Source organism: Grammomys surdaster, unplaced genomic scaffold (genome assembly GCF_004785775.1).
Source record: "Grammomys surdaster isolate TR1022 unplaced genomic scaffold, NIH_TR_1.0 125833, whole genome shotgun sequence".
NCBI classification, from domain to species: Eukaryota; Metazoa; Chordata; class Mammalia; order Rodentia; family Muridae; genus Grammomys; species Grammomys surdaster.
In genome coordinates this window covers 655,279-675,292 of record NW_021620661.1, presented here as the reverse complement: position 1 = coordinate 675,292, position 20,014 = coordinate 655,279, and the positions used below count along the sequence as shown (strand labels likewise).

Below are 20,014 nucleotides of genomic sequence, written 5' to 3'. Positions count from 1 at the left end.
ACACACACACACACACACACACACACACACACACACACACACACACAAACTACTCAGCTGATAAGATTAGGAGTAAAAGCTGTGGCTTTAATGATTGTGGCCTTAGACTTGAAAGCCATAGACTTCCGTCTCTGCCTCAAGGCAATGGTTTGTGTCTGAGGCTTCTACCTCTGCTTGGTCTGGATAAAGTGGTTATCAGCTGAACTGAGATGGCGTGATTAAACAGCCATTATGGACAGAGGTAACAACTATAGTCCCTGGAAGAGCACGTTCTTTCCTTTGTAGACACCAGTTTGCAATGAGTAATAGAGAACAGAAGTGTTACCTGGCCTATGTAACCAGGAGGAGCAGAGCTAGTCAGGAAAACCACCCCAGTTCTACCTCCCATTGTGGTGCCTCTTGTTGATTTAAACCCTCCAGGAGGCTTAGGTCAAGAAAGCTAACAGCTTGATGTTACTAGAGGAAAGGGGGTTTCTCTTCTGGTTCACTTTAGTAAATCTCCACAAGAAATAACAGTAGAGTCTGGGGAGAGAACTGTCAGTGAAGTTCTTACTGCATAAGCATAAGGACCCTAGTTTGATCCCCAGAACCCAGCTTTTAAAAGTAATAGCAGAGGCAAGCAGTGGTGGTGCTCGCCTTTAACCCCAGCACTTGGGACACAGGGACAGGCAGATCTCTGAGTTCAAGGCCAGCCTGGTCTATAAATCGAGTTCCAAAACAGCCAGGGCTGTTACACAGAGGAACCTTGTCTCAACAAACAAAAACCAAAACACACACACATACACACACACATGCACAGTGGTATATACCTGTAAATCCCAAGGAGTCACAAACTATTAAATCCTAGGGCCTTTTTGACCAGCCAGCCTAGCCTAGCCAGCCCACAGAACACTGAGGCACTGTGTCTAAAACACTGCACTTAGAAGAGGAATGGCACCGAATTTTTCTGCTGGCCCTCACATACACACACAGTTGATTATGTGTGCACATATACCAGCAACCTTTTTCTGGGCGAAGGAGCTAGCACTACCAACCACAGGTGTGCACAGACGTGGCTTGCTGTGGACTTCCTGGCCCGGACATCTTGCCTGACAGCTGGAAGACAGAGCTTAAGATGACTGGATAATTTGGTCACATCATTTATATAGGTAGCTAAGGGAAAGGCTAGGACAGGATGCAAGTCTGTGATTCATTGCCCTGCTTGACTGTTGTGTGGGGACGTGAAGTCTGCATGTACTTAGACAATTGAAGTTTAGGAAATAAATTAACTTCCTCTCCTCCCCTCCCCTCCCTTCCCCTCCTCCCTCCTCTCCTCTCACCCCTCCCTCCTTGCCACATTTACTTACATTTTTGAAGACAGAGAAGGAAACCCCTCCATTGCCCCCTTCTCCCTTTCTCTGTGAGAGACATTGGCACAGACTGAAGAATTCAAGGCCGAAATCCAAGGTCTTTTTTTTTTTTTTTTAGCCTTCCTTTTTGTTGTTCTGTGATATTACCATACTTACATTCCTTCCTGTGGAGTGATTGGATGTCTTCACAGACAGCACTACAGAGGCCCAGGTGGCCAGGCAAATGGTCATCTAAGCAACTTTGATGCTAAGCAAAAAATATCTCTTGGAAGTAGTGATTCATTCTTAGCATGGCCACCTTCATCTGGGAAACTCCTTAGAGGCCAAAGAAACTAACAAATGTTTTTAAAGCTGTTACCAATTTTTCTAATCTGTGTCATTTTCCTTGGTCTCTTTGGTATGAAATCGTGGAATGTGTATAAGGACCAAATGGAACAGTTAACAAAATAATGATAGCCAGAAAAGCTTTTGGCATTTTTGTTTTGTTTTGTTTTATTACAGGGCCAAAGTATATAACTTAAAAAGCATTTATTACAAGATATAATTTAAACTTATCTATCCTAAGCACTGGTTGTTAGATTCCTCTGTCGTTGATTATTATAAAGACTTTAATACATCTGATTGGGCTATTAGAACAGTTATTGAAACATGTTGTTTCTCAGGGACCCATTATCATATTAGATATGTCATTTTTGGTCTTGCCTGTGATTTATGATTGACAATACAGCACCGTTAGCACACCAGTCCTTCGCACTTAAAGCACCGAGGTTTTCTTCCTCCTTTGTCCCCAGCTTTTGTCTTTCAAGTATCAAGTTAGGATTTTATAGTGTTCATATGACCAGAGCTGTCAGCTTTATTTTATTAAAGCATTGCTGGGTTGCAGGAATCTGCAGGTACATGCAGTGTCTGGACGGGGGAGTGCTGAGGAGTGTCGGGTCATTTGAGTTTTGCTAGTTATGAAAATTTCCCTTTCAGTCCTAGATGTCGAGGGCAAGGAGATGGGGGGGGTTAATGAAGGCAAGGGTCAACTAAAACTAAGTATGTATAAATATGCTATAATGAAGCCTTTGTATCATAATTAAAAACTAAATTAAATTTTTGTCTAGAAAGTCATATATCATCAAAGAATTTTTATAATAAGTTCAAAAATAAATTTCAAAATAACTTGTTCCAAATTTCTGAATGTAAAATTTCACTCAGCCAAGTTGTGTGCTTTTCTGTAGTCTTACTAAACTTAGAACACTCAGGCATGTTCTGCATAGGATGCCATGGGGACATATGATACTGTAGCTTATGGATTTTCATCAACAACCAACTACGTTAATTACGACAAGAAACATCCCGATCAAAGACGATGATAATGACAGGATCGAGGGTGCAAGGAACAGAAGATAGTGTCTCTCATTATGCCAGACTGTTCTCTATAAGCAAAAATCTCTTCAAACTAATTCTGTAACCATTGACAATGAAGACACAAAGGACTAGACTCAAAACTGACACAAATGGGATGGAATTATTTTTGTAAAAGCACTCTGTGTTTCTCTGCTGTCTTTTATTAATTGCTGTCTGTTTAGTGTGTAAAGCATTATTTAATGACCATGTTAGCTCTTGTTCTGTTGAGTAACCAATTTTTTCTGAAAGCGATATTAATTGGAAGTATAGTGTCTGCTATAGTCAGAGCAATTGGCTCATCCGTCTCAGTCTTGTTATTAGTTGTTGAAGTAGAGTACCCAGCATCTGCACTCTGGTATATGCACGAAGCAATCGTTGTCTCCTTTGGATGGACTCACAGAACAGTATAGTATTCTCAGCTGCTTCCCAACCCTGTCCCCACTCAAGTCAGGACTTCATGGGAAATACTCCAGTGGTCAGCAGCTCAAAGGTGATAAGCGTACTCTACAAAGCCCATTCCAGTCTCTTCTCCAACACTTCTAGCTACCTTCTAAGTTATTGTCTCTTTCCCTCATTAGAAGATCTTATTAATGTCCAGGCCCATGTTGGACACTATGGCTGTAAAGTGACAGGATCATAATTGCCCACTCTTGTGGGAGATTTCTCTATGTGCCATCTTCTCTAGATTAGAAGATTATTATTACACTCAAAATAGTGACATGAATTGTGGGCCTGTCTTTGCATTTACAAAGCCAGAATTCTGAAGCAAAAGACAAGTCTATTACTGGGGCTATAACCTTTTGATTATGCCCACAGGCCCCTCTGGATATCAGAATCACTATGCAGATGGCAGACCAGTGATCTATGAAACAAGTTACAGGAACTACGATGTCTACACAGCAGGCCTGAGCGAGGAGGAGCAGCTGGAACGAGCATTAAGAGCCAGCATCTGGGACCGAGGTAAGAGCCTTGTACCTTTCAGTTATTTTAAAACCAGCCTCGTGGCAAGATGGTCTGAAGAAGGACTATTTGTGGCAAATTAAGCCTTGAATGCTTTATAAAAAGGGAATATAAGTGAAAACTCTGCAGATTGTGATCTCAAAGAAGGGGATGTGATGCTGTCGTCCCACAGCCTAAGCTCCCAAGGTGCCAGACTGGATACACTGCTAACTGTTCTTTTTATAGGCCCACTGTGTTTTATGCCTTCACATTAAAGCCAGGAAACTTTAAAAAACAAAGCAAACAAACAAGCTTCTTAAGTACACGAGAAAAGTTAACTTGGGGGTTCATGTCCGTAAAGTAGGCATTGTATCACCATGTATTAAAGTCTTGGCTGTGAACCTCCACACAGACTTCCCTTGGAATCAAAGGAACTCAAGTTCAGATCCTACTGAATCAGCCTCCAGGGACAAAGCCTATGGTTTTGTAGTCTTAACACACTTTCTGGAAGATTTTTTTTTTTTTTTACAAATTATTATCTAATAATCAGTATTCTTCCCCCCGCTCCCCTTCCCTTCTCCCTCTTGCTCCAGCCCGCTTGCTCTGGGTCCCCTACTCACTCCCCTCCCTCACATGAAGGCATTAGATCGCATTAGGGATGGTTGGGAGCTACCCTGTGGTTGCTAGGATTTGAACTCATGACCTCTGGAAGATCAGTCAGTCCTCATAACTGCTGAGCCATCTCACCAGCCGAAGAATCAGTATTCTTATTTTGCTTTCTTTGCTCTGGGTTTGGCATATGAAGTTGGATATAGATATTTTAATTATCGTCCTGGCGTAAGTTACCAAGAAGCAGCATTTGCACAGACCTTGTTATACATCACATAAGTATAATTCACTGTCCAGGTACAGAATGAACATAAGGTAGAAGATGGGAGTCACCCTGGAAGACGTCCCTGTCTCTGGTTGTGTCTATACATAGTTGATATCACCTCCTCCAGGAGTCAGTGTTCCATCAGGGGTCTGCTTTCAAAAGCATCACAATATCTTACAAAATGTATTTATACTAAGTACTGCGCAGCACAAGTAACCGTAATTTCAAGTATCCAGGAGTGGCTCACTAGGTGCGAGTGGAATGGGGAATGTTCTTAGACCTTCACAGACACAGAAACATTGGGGCTTCAGAAATTGTAGAATTTACAGAAATGTGTCAAAGAAATTCTAGAGAGCTGTACTGAGTGTTGTTGTGAACAGAGAAGTAAGGTGTATGTCCAAGTCAGCCCTTGCTTTTGAACTGAGCATCAAGAGGAGGGAAGAATACTGAGAAGCTGGGCCAGGAGCCCTGCAGTTAAATAGCCTCCAGTGAAATGGTACTGTGGTAGTTGATCTCAGTGATCAACCCAAGTAGATTTTAAATCTTAATGGTACCTTCATGTCTGTGAAGGTTTAAATATCCCATGAACTAGGTTCCTGGACTGAGTAAACAAGAAGCAGGTTGAACCCCAGTGTTTATATATTTCTCTTTCCTGACATTGAACACAGTGTGCCCAGCCACTTCATCATCCTGCTATCCTTTCCCTGCCTGGGGCTGTATCTCCTCAACTGTAAGTTGGAATAGGCACGTCCTCCCTCCAGTTGTCAGGTGTTTGATCACAGCCCTGAGAACAGAACTGACACCAGTGCAGGTGGTGGTAGGATTGCATGTGTGTGAGCCTGGAGTTATGCAGAGCATCATGCTGGGAGCTTGTGTCAGGCTGCTCATCCCTTGGCTGCTTGGAAGCAGAGAACAACAGATAAGAAGAGGCCAAGAGCAAGACAGACCCTTCAGAAATAGACTCTTGGTGACCTGTTTCACCTAGCAAGATCCCACCTCCCAATAGCTCACTCAGTTCAGGACTCATCCAGCTGAGGACAAAGCCTTCCACACAGTAACTGATGTCAGATCCAAACTATATAGCAGACATTTCTCAAAAAGAGAGCAGCTTCCTTCAGTAATTGCCTTCTGCTATCTCTCAGAGACAAGTGTGTAGAGCAGTGGTTCTCAACCTGCCTATTGCTGCAACCCTTTAATGCAGTTCCTCATGGTATGGTGACCCCTCCCACCCACCATTAAATTATTTTTATTGCTGCTTCAAAACTGTAATATTGTTAGTTATGAGTTATAATGTAAATATCTATGTTTTCCTATGGTCTTAGGCTACCCCTGTGAAAGGATCATTTGACACCCTTCCACAAGGGGTCAAGACCCACTAGTTGAGAACTATAGGTGTAGGAGAATCTTTAGCTGGAAGCATCATAAGATGCGTCTACCATTTCAGAATGGTTTTAGAGACTTGAATGTAACTGCAGAGGAAAGCTTTTGCATTTTGTGGCGCAGAAAAGGAAGTCAGAGTCAGCCTTTGAGAATGTTTTGTTTTTAAATCTCTGTTAGCTGTTAAGCTAATATAAACATAAATAGTATTTAACAGAAAATAAATAAAAATATGTATTTAGTAACGGTCAGAAAATCAGATACATACATCCTTAGAGGTGCCATACATTGAGTTGTGTATTTTTAAAGATTTCATTTGTTTTCATGCATATTGGTGGTTTGCTTGCATGTGTGTCTATGTGCCACATGCATGCAGTGTTCACTGAGGTCAGGAGGTTTTGGATTCCCTGGGACTGGAGGTATAGTAGGTGATTGTGAGCCACCTGGACTCAAACCGGGTCCTCTGTAAGAGTAGCCAGTGCTCTTAACTAGTAAGCCTTGATCTTGATCTTGAGGCAGGATCTCACACACAGCCCCGGATGGCCTTGAGCTCACTGTGTAGCCAAGGATGACCTAAAACTCCTGATCCTTCTCCATCAAAGGCAGGTACCACCATAACTGACCAGGTTTCATCCAGTTGTCTAAAAAAACAGCTGTGAAAGCAACTTGGGAAGAGTGCTACGCTGGACAGCCAGTGAAATAACTCATTTTCCTTCTGTCTCTCTTTTTAAGTATATTTTCTTATGATTCATCATCTCATTTGTAAAACATTTCAGAGAAAATAACATAATTTTATTTTCAAAAGTGTGTTGTTGCCTTTTGACACTATTAAGGCTGGCCTGGTGAGAAGACGGATTATTTTGAGACCAAGCATTTCTTTTCCTGCCTCTGTGTAGATGGATCACGTGGTTTAGGTGACTCTGCCCTACACTTGTGAGCACAAGCTTTCACAGTGTGCCTCACAGCATGAGACTGAGTGGGTATTCTCCCTGCCCCTTCGGTTTCATCAGCTCACTGCTGACCTTTCCACAAAGTCAGATGTTCCCCACTTCCCTCGTCACCCACAAGTGTATTTTCTGATCTGAAAGCCCGTTCCTCTATCCATTCACAGAAAATCACAGCAGCACCTGGCATTTGACATTGTTCCTTCAGATGGTCCATTTAGATCCAAGACCCCCATGACCTTGCTTGGCATTCTGTTCCAGTGAGCACATTCCAGAACCACCATACCAGAGAAATAAATACATTGTTAGAAGACTGCACATTGAGAATGAAGTTGCTTGGGAGGAATTTTCAGGTTTGAGCCTGAACACACAGTATTCTCATATCTAAACTAATTGAATGAAATATAAAAATTAAGTGTTTATAAAAGAAAGTATAAACAGTAATATAGGTAAATGGTTGTTATTTTTTAGATGCCATCTTTTCTAAAGAGAGAAGCAATGAAAAAATAGAAAAGAACAGTGGATATTCACATAAAACATTTGACAGGGAATGTCAGTAACGTGAAGAACTCATATAACAGGAATTAACACTGATCCATACTAATAAAAAAGAAAACAATTTGGACATATAAATAAGAAAACAATGTGCATCAGATACTAATGTGCTGTGTATTAGCAGAATTATGCTTCTAAAGCTCACCTAGTTTAATGGTGGGTGTGTCATGGTTTCTACAGACTGCTGATGAGGGTGTCCTGACTTCTGGAAGGCACATAAGAAAGGATCAAGCAAGAGGCTTGTGCTCAGTTGTTTCATAGAGTCAATCTTCTGAAGAGATAATAGTCTAGTATTTGTACATCTGCTATTTATTTCATAATTTATATCATAAACTTGGATAGATTGAAATTTGTTCAATAATCTGAATGAAGACTAAATAAGTCATAGTTTTGTTGTACCATGAGAACATTATACATGTTAAAAGCAACATGATTGAAAAGTGTAGTGGTAACGGTATGATTATGATGCTATTAAATTAATCAAGAAGGGTACAAAACCCTCTGTATCATGATCAGCTTTTTATATAATAAAAAAAATCAAGAATTTTCCCATAAGGGGAAAAAAGTAAACAATAATTTTAAAAGCCCTTTCAAATTTTCTTCTTTTTATCTTAACTAAACAATGATAAAACATTTTGAGGACAAAATTGGAGTTAATCTAAGCAGTCTATAAACACAGAAGTTTTGCTAGTATCTCTAACTACTGTGCAGGAAGTCGTTTTAGATTGGTTTTCTTGAAATTAGTTCCAGGTGCTATTTAAAATGTTCATTGAAAGTAAAATTCTGTGGTCAAGCAAGTTTGGAGAGAATTAATTTCATAAATTAGTTTTCTCGAAGCACAACTAATTAAAATCATTAGTATCCCATTGCCTTGGTGGCTGTCTATGGGAGTGCAGCTCCCAGTATTCCCAGCCTCATGGGAGGATGGACATTGTGGGTGAGCATATTTGGGCCAGCGAGAAGGCAGATGGGAGCTTTGTCTTGGCTGAGACCTGCACATACCATGTTACTTTATTCCCCAGTGCTATGGTGTGTTTCTCCCAAGAACAGAAGACATCTGCTAACTTAACACACAACTCCATTGTCACATCCAAGAAAATGAGCAATTTCCCAACATCTAACACGTAATCCAACCCAAAACTCACCGTTTTTCTTTTTTAAAAAAGTATTATTTTCTCTTTGCAACCTGTATCTCTAAAACTGCCCTGGTAAAACTGTTCTCTCTCTCTCTCTCTCTCTCTCTCTCTCTCTCTCTCTCTCTCTCTTGTTGCTGCCCCCTCTTATGTTGTCTCTCTTTCCTATCTGTTCTCCTGAGAACTGGGCATATTCTATGCTGTGAAATCTTCCTCTAATTCATCACTTTGTCTGCCACTCAATTAGACATCACTTTCAAACATAGGTGCTTCATTCTACATACTAACTAACTTTTCCTTCTTTGTTTGGGGTTAAAGGTGTGGTTATAGGTGTGTGCTAAGCATGTGTCTGTATTCCAGCCAGAGTAGGTGTGTTGTTGGATTAAAATCCCTCTACAGTGGAGGAGTACTGCTTACGGGCTTGCCTCTTTGTAGCTTGTTTCATCTGCTTTCTTATAGAACCCAGGGCAGGCAGCCCATAGGGGTCTCACATCAATCCTCAGTCAAGGAAACGGTCCACATCCTTTCCCCTAGGCCAGTCTGGTGGGGCTATTTTCTCAACTGAGGTTCTTTCTTTCTAAATAACTCTAACTTATATCAAATTGACATAAAACTATCCAGCACAATTGGCCCCGTGTCAGTCAACTTCACACACACACACACACACACACACACACACACACACACACAGTTCAGCTAGAACTTTTTCTTTCTCATCTATCCCCAGGATGGCATGTTAATATTAATATCGCTATATACAAAACACTTTGAAAAATTCCTGTGGTCTTTATAAATTCAAAGAATTTAAAACCTCGGCCTCTTTAAAACATTCAAGGTGTCTTTCAAAGATGCTCTAAAATATCTGAAGTCTCTAAAAATATCCAAAGCCTCTATAAAATTCCTAATTCTCTTAAGTGTGGACTCCTGTAAAATCAAAAGTAGGTTATGTCATTTCTTCCTCCACGGGAAGAACCAGGGCACAATCTGGAATCCACTCACAGTCCTCTGGTCTCCAAAGGGCTCAACTTCTCCAGTTCTGCCATTGCCACAGGCGACAGCTTGTCTCATAGAATCAGGCTGGCTCCAGGCCACAGGTGCTGCAGCCCTTAGTGGTTGCCCCATGATATTGGCATCTCCAAAATGTTAGATGCCCACTGCAGCTGGGCTGCGCCTTCACTAGTAGTGTCTCCTGAGTTCTCTTGCAAGAACTCAGTCCCTACCACATGGTCCCATGCCTCATGGCAGGAACCTTGAAGATAGAAACTTAAGCTGATGCTTCTGATGGGCTTACCTAGCATGCTTTTTTATCAGTAGTCCAGGGGTGGTACCACCTACAAAGAGCTGGTCCCTCCTATGTCAATCATCAATCCATGAAGTGCCCTACAGGGTTGTGCAGCTCTGGGTATATTCTTAGTTGAGGTTCTTTCTTACCAAATGAATATAGCTTGTATCAAGTTGACATAAAACTAACCAGCACGACACCAATCCGATTAAACTAGAAGGAGTCTACATTTTATCTGGTTATTTCTTCCTGGGGCATTTGAATGCATATCTCTATTCTCTGTCTCCTAAATATTATCAACCACATTAGGAGCTCACTAGACTCAACTAAACAGTGTTAACACAAAGATGACATAACTACTGGTGTGTCCTTTACAGGAGTCATGAGGTGTTAGATACACACCTTCAGGCCATCTCTTCATTTGTCACTAAGGTGGCAAGGATGGTTCCTCTGGGTCCACTTCTGTGAGACCAGTTGAAGCCCTGAGAAATGGCTGAAAGTGAGGGTCTGTGCCAGTGGTTCTGGGATCTCTTGCTCGCCCAGTCTTCAGATTTACTCTTACTCTTCTTGTGGTTTTTCTCTGAGTTCTTCCTGGCAGCAGACTCTGAGGCAATAAACAAGTTCCCACATACCACTTTAGGCTTAGGGTTTGGTCGTTTAACTCCTCAGCTCTTGTCTGTACCCGAGGAGAGTTACTGTTTAGATTGTCCAGCCTTGGTGTTTATTGTAGGGGCAGGCCTGGTGTTCTGTGTACTTCACAGCATTCCACGGAGGGTCTCCTTCTCTGGGGTTTGAGCCAACCATTCCTTAGGGTTTTACTTTAGAAGCTTCTCATTATTCGTTGTATTTATTTTTACTTCTTGACTGAAGATACTTTAGAAACAGTAGTTCTAAAGGCTGTGTGCATATTTATTTCTCCATGATTCATGGGTTGTTACGTTTAATAGTTGTTTTTTGTTGTTGTTTTTTTTTAAAGCCAGCTAAGAGAAATTTATTGGGAGAAAGAATACCAAGCCCACACCTAATAGTTTGAGACTATTCTTCAGTTAAATACATTGTAAAGGTAAGCTATGGTATCACAGTAGCAACTTTTTAACCTCAGAGTTTTCTAATATTTCCAAATAATACCTGGCCATAATTACAAGTCCTAACGTACATGCCAGGAATAATAATACCGAAGTAGCCTTTGTAGAAGAAATAGAGAAATCTCTATTATTCCAAGGACTCATGCATTCCCTATTAACTGAAATCTTGTCTTGTTCTGTTGGCAATCAGCACTTACAAAGGAGTCCAGGAGACAGCTGATACCGTACTATAGTAGGGAAGCCTTGGTTAAGAGCCATTGCTTTGAGTCAAAAGGCAGGTGCCAGTTAGGAACATTAGCTCACTGTGTCTTTTGTTTGCTCCCCACCCCATGCCTTGTCTAGTTTCTGCTCCCCTCCCCATTGTTCTTCTTTAATAGCCTGCCACCAAGTTCAGCTGTCACAGGGCACAGAGTTCTCTCCTTTCCAACTTTTGTCTGCCACCTGGGGCCTGGTTAAATCTGGAACTCCTTGCTGATGTGTGGGGTAGCATTGCATATATTCTGTTAGATTTCTGAACAGCACATGTCCACATCCACACTGGCTGTCCTGTGAAGGTCAGGCAGAGTTCTCTTCCATCCCGCCTCACACACACACACACACACACACACACACACACACACATTCAGTGCACTGGGTTGCTCTTTAGCCATATGTGAAATTAAGACAAAATGCACTCCAAAAGCCTTGGCTTGAGAGTGAGACAGGTTGCCATAATAGAAAAGAAATAGACTCCCAATTAATATCTAGCACTTTTGCTGTTGATATCTTTGAGTCCCTTTATAACACTCCTGTATTCAAGGAGATCAGCTGAGGTGTGATGTAAATGAGGGGGGAATTTGTTGTAATTAACTTGTAAATTCCTCCTTTCTCTGTGGCAACATCAAGGCATGTAAAAGTAGTGTTTGTCTTGATTATTTTATTGTATGGGAAATCAAAGAAAGGTGGACTAAATTGTATTCAGTGTTTTTTAAACCAGTTATACTTATTAAACAAATAGGTCTCCCTGTGACATACTCATACGTACAGAAGTATTTCCATTGTGTTGACCGACCTCATTGCTCAGTCCAGTTTCATTATTTCATAGAAGACTGGGGGAAGGCATGGCTAGGAAGTGGTGTGGAATTGGGCAGTGAGTGTGTGAAAGTTAGGGCTCCCGTTGCACAAATGAAGACTCCTGGAAGATAAACACATACAACTCTCTGAGTAAGACCTGCTTTTCATAAATACACACATGATGACTGTATCTTAGCTGTGTGGTTTTGTGAGCCTTTCTTGGCTTAATGCAGTCATCTGCAGTTGGTGGTTTATAACATATGCAAATTCCAGCTGCTGCCTTGCTGGGTTTTGGAGCGCTGCAGCCAGGACAGAGATGTATAGCTGAGGCTAATTCTGCGTGACCACTTAGCTTTTCTTTCTTTCTTTCTTTTTCCTATGTAATAATAAAAAGAAGTACCATCTGCCAGATTGTCTCAAGGCAATTTCAGTGCAGAACAACGGTTACCTTAAATTACAGGCTATTTCTCCTCGCTATTCTGCATGTCCAGGGTATTCATTTCAATGACTAAAGTTTTCTCTTTAAGACCATGTTTAGGTGTGAAATTGTGCATGTAAAGAAATAAAAGTGTTTCGTATAACTGTTAATCTGTGACCATGGAAGAGGAGTATCAGAGAAATCAAAAGTCTGTGTGGAGGTTCCTTCTAGAAAGTAGGAGGCTTCTATTTAGGGCCACCATTTAAAAGCATTAGAGTGGCCTATAAATAATGTAAACTTTTTGGGAAATTGACATGAGAAGTTCTATGTGAATTAATTTTAATTTTTCTGAGCCCGCCCTTGCCATGTATTTCCATACATGGCGCCATTCATATGCTAATGAGCAAATTGTCAATAAATAAAGGTATAGATGGACCACCAATGAATTACTTCCCCATCTCTTCCCTCTTCTTCCACACTGAGACTACTCACTGGGCTTCCCAGTCTGTTTTCAGACTCACCGTTGCTTCAGGTCTGGGGACAGGAGAGGTATCTCTCAGTATGCTCCTCAGTGGATCCTCACCCAGGCCCTCATACCAGCAGCACCAAGGGTGAAGCACTGTAGGCTGCAATTGTGAATAAAGCTTGGTTTTTCCTATGAGGTAAGAACGCTCTGCACATTGATGGGCAATAGAAGAGTTAAGTGACTCCCTGTAGTTCAGCTGAACAGTGTAGTGGATTTGGAAAAAGCAGTAAGTAGCCTTTGACTTAAGGTGCTAACCTGTGATGCTTGCTGCTGCAGCAACTATGAACTGCTGTAAGAACCGATAGATCAAGGGGTTAATACAGTTGTTTGGATTTTCCAGTTATTTATGCAAAGACGTTATTGATATGTATATTTGGTGTTTCATAAGACCATTTTTACTGGCCTGTTGCAGAGTCTAGACACTTCTCTAAAAATGTATTAATTTATAAAATGAACTATCAGGTAGTATGTTAAAGTTGCCTGCATCTCATTGATTAAGAGGTGTGAAGAAGTCTTCAGAACTTTGTATTGGGACTAAAATAATGACACAGAATAAGTGAATATTCCTTTTTTACCTTGTATTTGTGTTTTTTTTAACTAAAGATTGTAGACTTCAATATATAAACTCAATAGTTGATTCTTTCAACAAATAAAATTGTATTTTTAATAGAAGTTTTCTGATTTCTTTCTAAGCATTATAACCATACTTCAGAATAATATATAGCATGTCTCAAGGGAGTATCATGATATTTTATCTCCTAATTGAGTTTCAGTTTCTTGGGGTGTTCATAAAGAGCTGTGCTGTTGATTATACTAAGCATGTAACTGCCACTCAAGTCTGGGAGATGGTGAAGATATACTATTAATATGATCCTTTGCTTAATTTATTGCTGAACGTATATCATGATATCACTGTACCCCTAAACTAATTAAGGCTGTGATTTGTTGGCTTTTTTTAATTAAAAAAAAAGTAAAAATATTTACTTTATTTCTAGACAAAATGATGGGAAACAAAATGAGCAGTATCATTTCAAACAGAACTGGAATGTTCTAGAATGGAAACTGACCTCAAAAGCTATCAGCACTGGCATGTTGGTTTTAAATGACGGGGAGACAGGTCAAAAGGTTCAGTGTCTTCAGTCTGTTTGTCTGGTAATGATGACATGCTGCACCCTGCTGACAGGTCCTACCCTAGGGAGCAGGTGTGGAGGGGGTTGGGCTCCCTTGGCCCATGTAAGGTGCTTCTCTGGAAGGTGCTAGGTAGATTAGACCCACACTTGCTGGGACTATTCAGCCTTCCTGAGCCTGCAGAAACACTATTCTGGCACAGATTCACCGGCACACTTACACACATGCTGTGATTTCTGTGTGTGGCAGCCTTTGTCTCACCATGTGAGTCAGCACCTCTCCACTCTTGTGCCAGAAGAAGTCCCACCTTCCTTCCAAACAGCCCCAAGGTGGGTTATGCTAAATGCATAAAGGGATGGTGGACACCTAAGCTTGTCAGCTATGGCCTTTCCAGTTTGCTTAGTATTATTATTGTTATAAAGAAATACATATTCACTGTGGAGAAATACAAATAAACAAAATATGTTTAAAATGTAACCTGGGACTGGGGAGTTGATTTGGTAGAATGTTTGTTGTACACACACACACACATACACACATACACACACACACACACACACACACACACACACAGTGACCTGTAACTCTTCCACCCAGAAAAACTATTTTGTACTTGGGGTGTGTCCTTGAAGCTCCCTGTAAACGTTTTGGTGAGGCTCCTTGCAGGTTGGTGAATAGAATAATGGCTACTCTATTAGGAAGGCTCACATTCCCAGATGCGAGTCAGGCAAAGAGGAACCATGCAGGCTGCTGCTGAAACACAGAGCAGCATACCTGTCTGTCTCCCTCAGCACACTCAGTCTGCAGAACGGAACCAGACAGCTTTCCCTGTTTTCAGTCACATGATGTATTATCACAGCCTTGGATTCAGCAAGCCAAAGACACAGCACTGTGCATTGCAACTATGGACAACTCTTGGCTAAGTTAAAAACAAACACATTATTTATGGAGAGAAAAGCCACATGTCTTTGACTCTCATTTTAGTTGCTGCTGTGGGTTGGATGTAGTTCACCCTGGCTGATGCAGTTGATACTTGATTCCCAGTGTAACATCATCAGAGGAGGTGTGGCCTGTGGGAGATAATTAGATTCCTAAAGAACTTTCATCTATGCTTTTCTAGTGGGACAGAATTCTTGCTCCTGTGTAACTGAATTAGTTACCAGAAGATGGGGTGCTATACAGGGAACCCTTCCTTTTGGATCCTCTTTGTGTGCCTGCCTGCCCTTCCACCTTCTGCCATGACGTGAAGTCTTAAGGCTTTTCTGATCTGATGATGCCTTGCCCTTGCTCTCATACTTCTCAGGCTAAGAACTATAAGCCAAACATACCCTTCCTTTGTAAGTTTCCCAGTCTCAGGTATTCTGTTACAGCCGAGACTCCTGCACCTGGATATCCTGCGCAGTTCTATAGTTCTGATAGTTTGAATAAGCACAACCAATTTCTTTAGTTTATATTTTGTTTTGTTTTGTTTATTCCTGATAAGAATTTCAAAAACATAAATTATTTCTGTTGGGAAGGAATTACCTCCACATGTGAGAAGGATGCATCTTAAATACTACATAGGACAATGTCAAGTCAGAAGCAAGATGTTAGGGCTATCATTTATTTACTTTTATTAACAATAGTTGCAAAGAGCATTTGAAAATACTGTTTTTCTTCCTCTCTTTCTTTTTTCTTTCTCCTTTCTTCCTTTCTTCCTTCCTTTCTCTCTTTCTCTCTTTCTTTCTTTCTTTCTTTCTCTCTTTCTTTCTTTCTTTCTTTCTTTCTCTAGTTCTGGTCATACTATGTTATAAACACCAAGACTATATGCTTGCTTGGGGGAAAATTACATATATGTGTGTGTGTGTGTGTGTGTGTGTGTGTGTGTGTGTGTGTGTGTGTGAGTTAAGGCTGTATAAATTGTTGCTTAAATAGAGCTCAACTTGACTTCAGTAGTTTCCCTCTTAGAACTTGTTCATAACGAAAGGGAGTCTGTGTGCTCACATGAGCCTCGCACAAAGTATATCTTCGGGTGGTACTCTGTGGAGCAGCCTCACAAAATCCTCATGTGATAATCATGTGATACCAAGCATTCCCTTGAGAACATTTCCCCCATCTCCTGCAGCCTTTCCTACAATCTCAGTCCTACCTGTGTGTGCTGTCTCCTACCTGCTGTACCTGCTGTCTGACTGACTGTGTTGTGCCATTGATGAGAAAAACCAGGAATCATATTGTTGGTCTCTGTGTATTGTGGAATCACAAAGTTTCCTTTCAGAGAGCTCTAGGTTCATCATGTGACAGTTTTCTAAAGGTTCAAACTGTCCTACATCCACTGCACTTAACTCTGAAGAGCCAGATGTGTGAGGGTCAGGTAGAGCACACCCATGCTATTTAAATACTCTTTTGTGGTCATATAGGACCCAGCTTTCACAATGTTACTGAAATTAATATAAATATTAAGCGACTTTAAATGACACTGTAATCATTTGCATTGGAAAAATCTCAAATGGCATAATGGTACAGGACCAGGAGGCAAGTTAAATAACTCATCATGTAGAATAGTACTGAGCCATTAAAAGGGCAAAGAAGCACATTCAGGGTGTTTCTGGTGAGAAGCAGGGTGCCCATGGTGTCCTTAGTAAAATGTCATCTGCTCCCATCAATATCATAGTTAATAAAGTGTCAATTACCATTCCTCCTCAGAAACAAGACCCAGTGACAATAGCGACTGAACCCTTCTTGTTTGGCTTATGTCTACTCAGTAAACTTCTGCCAATAATATTCAACAGTTATAAAGGAAAATGTTACTGAAATAAAGCCATGCATTACCAAAATATTAAATGTTTTTCTCATCTCCACAATCCCATAAATGCAGGAAATTGTACCTTATCCATTTATCTGTAGCTTCTACATGGTGTTTATGGCCGCGTAGTGTGATGAAGGAGACCAAGCAGAGTCCAGGGCATCCTCACCGGATCGCTCCATCCCACTGTCCTTGCTCATTTTATATAGTGCCCTGTTTCTCCTAGTTTGTGTTTTGGAGACAAGGTTTTACACTCTTACCCAAGCTGGTCTGGATTTCACAGTGAAGCCTAGGTTGGTCTCACCCTCTCTGGCTACTACACTGATTTTTCTTCTTTCCTTTCAACTACAAAGACATGTATTAGTAAAATGCCTTACTTGTAGGTGTGCAGCTCAGTGATCTTTCACATATGTGGGTAACCATATAACCAGAAGGATAAACAGTTCCCACTCTGGTCACTGTCCGTCAGCCCTGGTTCAAAGTGCTTGTCATCACTGCTGAGCATGAAAATGTTAAAATTAAAACATTTAATTAGTTAATGCCACTTGGCTGCACATGCATATTACGGTGGCTAAAATCTAACAGACAGACCATGCCAAATGCTGCTGAAGGTGCTGGGAACTAGAACCAGCACACATCACTAGAGACCATCTGAGGTAGTGCTCGTCTGAAGCCTAGCCCCTGCCTTCTAATGATGTGAGATAATAAATGCCTCATAGCCTAGCATTCGCGTGCCTACATGCACATGAGAGATTCGTAGGTCTGCACAAAGAATGATCTTGTGGCTTTTTCATAATAGAGCAACACAGTAATCCGAGGATTCCAGTGTACATCAGACTTACTTTTAGGTAGTTTTAGCTTAGCACAGCCATTTCTATTTACCTCACAGCATACAAAGATGTAAAGCTAAAGAAGTCTTCCTGAACATGTCATTTTCCTATCTGTTCTGACTCATCTCACTGAAGGGTCCCATGGTGCCTAGAAGGCTAGGATGCTGAGGGGGAATGAGTCTGACTCACTCTGTGGTAGAGCATGTTTGCACTGCAAATTATGATTGTGTGTGTGTGTGTGTGTGTGTGTGTGTGTGTGTGTGTGTTAGTAGAAAACAGCAAGGGCTGACCGTTAACATTGCTGTATTTGGAATTATTTACCAACCAAGCTGAAACACTAAAAAAACCAATTCTTTTGTTGTTATAGTTAGGTGTGTGTGTGTTTTTTTTTTTTTTCAGTTGAGTCTAGAAGAAAACTGCTTTCCCCAGTGTGATGCTGAAATAAACTGTAGTTAGCTAGTGGACAATGAGGGAAATAAAGCGTTTGATAAGTGTCTTCTAGAAGAAGCATCTGTCTAGAACATCTGCTGTCTTCATTATATTATTATTTAAAGGTATTTAAATAAACTGTGCCTCTGGGGGGCAAGCACGTACCTGCTTTGGTCACACTGCGTTGTGACAGAGATAAATGTTAGACCCCCTAGTAATTTCCTGTTGTGTAGAGGATGCTTCAGGATGAGGAGGGACATAAGCCTCTGACGTAGAGAATGTACGTCCAGAAAAGTTCGTTTTGAGCCTACCTCTGAGAATGTGACATTTCAAAGACAATGACATTTCCTACTCCTTGGTAGACCAAATTATTTGCTAGTTGATATTTTAATGTCTGACATAAACACTGCACACATGATATAGCACATAGACAAGTGTATGGACAATTCTTCCTGGTATGTAGACACATGCTTACTGGAGTCCCTGGATCTCTCTGTGTGCTTTGAGAAAAGAACCCAAGCAGCTGTGGAACAATGTTGACGTTTATTGTTCAGTCCTGCATGCAGTAAGGCTGGGTGGGCAGACACAGCAGAGACCTCGAAAAAGCCATTCTCCAAGTGCCCTTTACATAGGCTGTCTGGCTTTGCAGATTACAGTCTAACCAAGACTGGTTTCCATAATCAATGACAGAGAAAGACCTCGGGGCTCCAAAAAAAATAATATTTAATCACCAGCATGGCTCATCTTACTAACCAGAGGAAAAAATAACTACCCTAGCAAGAAATTTTAAAGCCAGAATTAAAACGTGTTTCAGCTGTCCCCAAAGAATCAGCATTTCCGTAAATGCCCTGTGCTCTCTCTCAGACCTTGACACCAGACAAAGGAACATCATCAGAGTTAATGAGCAATTAAGATGTTCTTCCCTGTCAGTTAACTAGCTTGCTAATGAGACCAAATAAGCGCTGTCCTTAAAAATGTCAAGACTTGTATTTTCTAAAAACCATGCTTTCTCTGCTCTCTGCAGCTGTAAGACTGGCAAACACTTAACTTTGAAAATGTAGACAGCAGAGAGAGAAGTGTGTGAACTCTGTATCATCTAAGTGCAGAATGCGGATTTTTCTCCATGAATGACCAAAGTGATATCATAACATCTGTCACCTTATTTATCTGAAATGTTGTCAGATGAATTACTTAGGTGCTGAACAGCCTTTTCTCAATGAATGCATAAAGGTAAAGTTGGGGTGTATATTAATCAGATTTCTCTAAGGAACAGAATTAATAGAGTAGATACATAGGTGGATGAATAAGTAGGTAGGTAGGTAGCAGGCAGATAGATTAGATAGATAGATAGATAGATAGATAGATAGATAGATAGATAGATAGATAGATAGATAGATAGATAGATTCAAAGGAGATTAGGGTGAGTTACAGGTTGTAGTCCAACAATACTTTTCTTGTAATAGAAAGACCAAGAATTTGGTAATTTTTCAGTCTACAAGGCTGGATGTCTCAGCTGTTCTTAGTCTATGTTAGAATCCCTAAGAAGTAGGTCTCATATCAGTGAAGGAATGCCTCAGCAGCAGGGTAGATGAACGTGCCAGTGAGACTGAGGGCAAGCAGGTAAAAGCAAAAGTTTCCTTCTTCCATGTCGTTTCATGTGAACTGCCAGTAGAACCTGTAGCCCAGATTTCAAGTCCACCTTAAATAATCCAATCAAGGAAATTCCTCACAGATGAGCCTAGCTGCTCACTTGAAACAGCCCAGCTGTTTTACTTGAATCCAGATGTGATCCTGAGGACTGTCTACACCAATGGTTCTCAACCTTCCTAATGCTACAACTTTTTAGCATACTTCTACATGTTGGGGTGGCCCCCTAACCATAAAATTATTTTGTTGCTACTCCGTAATTGTAATGTTG

At 40.9% G+C, this 20,014-nt stretch overlaps 1 protein-coding gene across 2 annotated transcripts in view; it reads left to right on the top strand.

The window, feature by feature from the left end:
- Positions 1 to 20,014, top strand: part of Rhbdd1 (rhomboid domain containing 1) — a 108,249-nt gene that overhangs the window by 53,537 nt on the left and 34,698 nt on the right. Inside the window, exons 6-7 of one of the 2 annotated variants that reach the window (XM_028789421.1) lie at positions 3,558 to 3,701; positions 10,822 to 10,850. In XM_028789421.1, the coding sequence (XP_028645254.1) occupies positions 3,558 to 3,701; positions 10,822 to 10,829 (152 nt within the window). In that variant the 3' untranslated portion in view covers positions 10,830 to 10,850. Of the gene's footprint in view, positions 1 to 3,557; positions 3,702 to 10,821; positions 10,851 to 20,014 lie in introns of those variants that run through there. The other variant, XM_028789420.1, reaches the window with a different exon arrangement.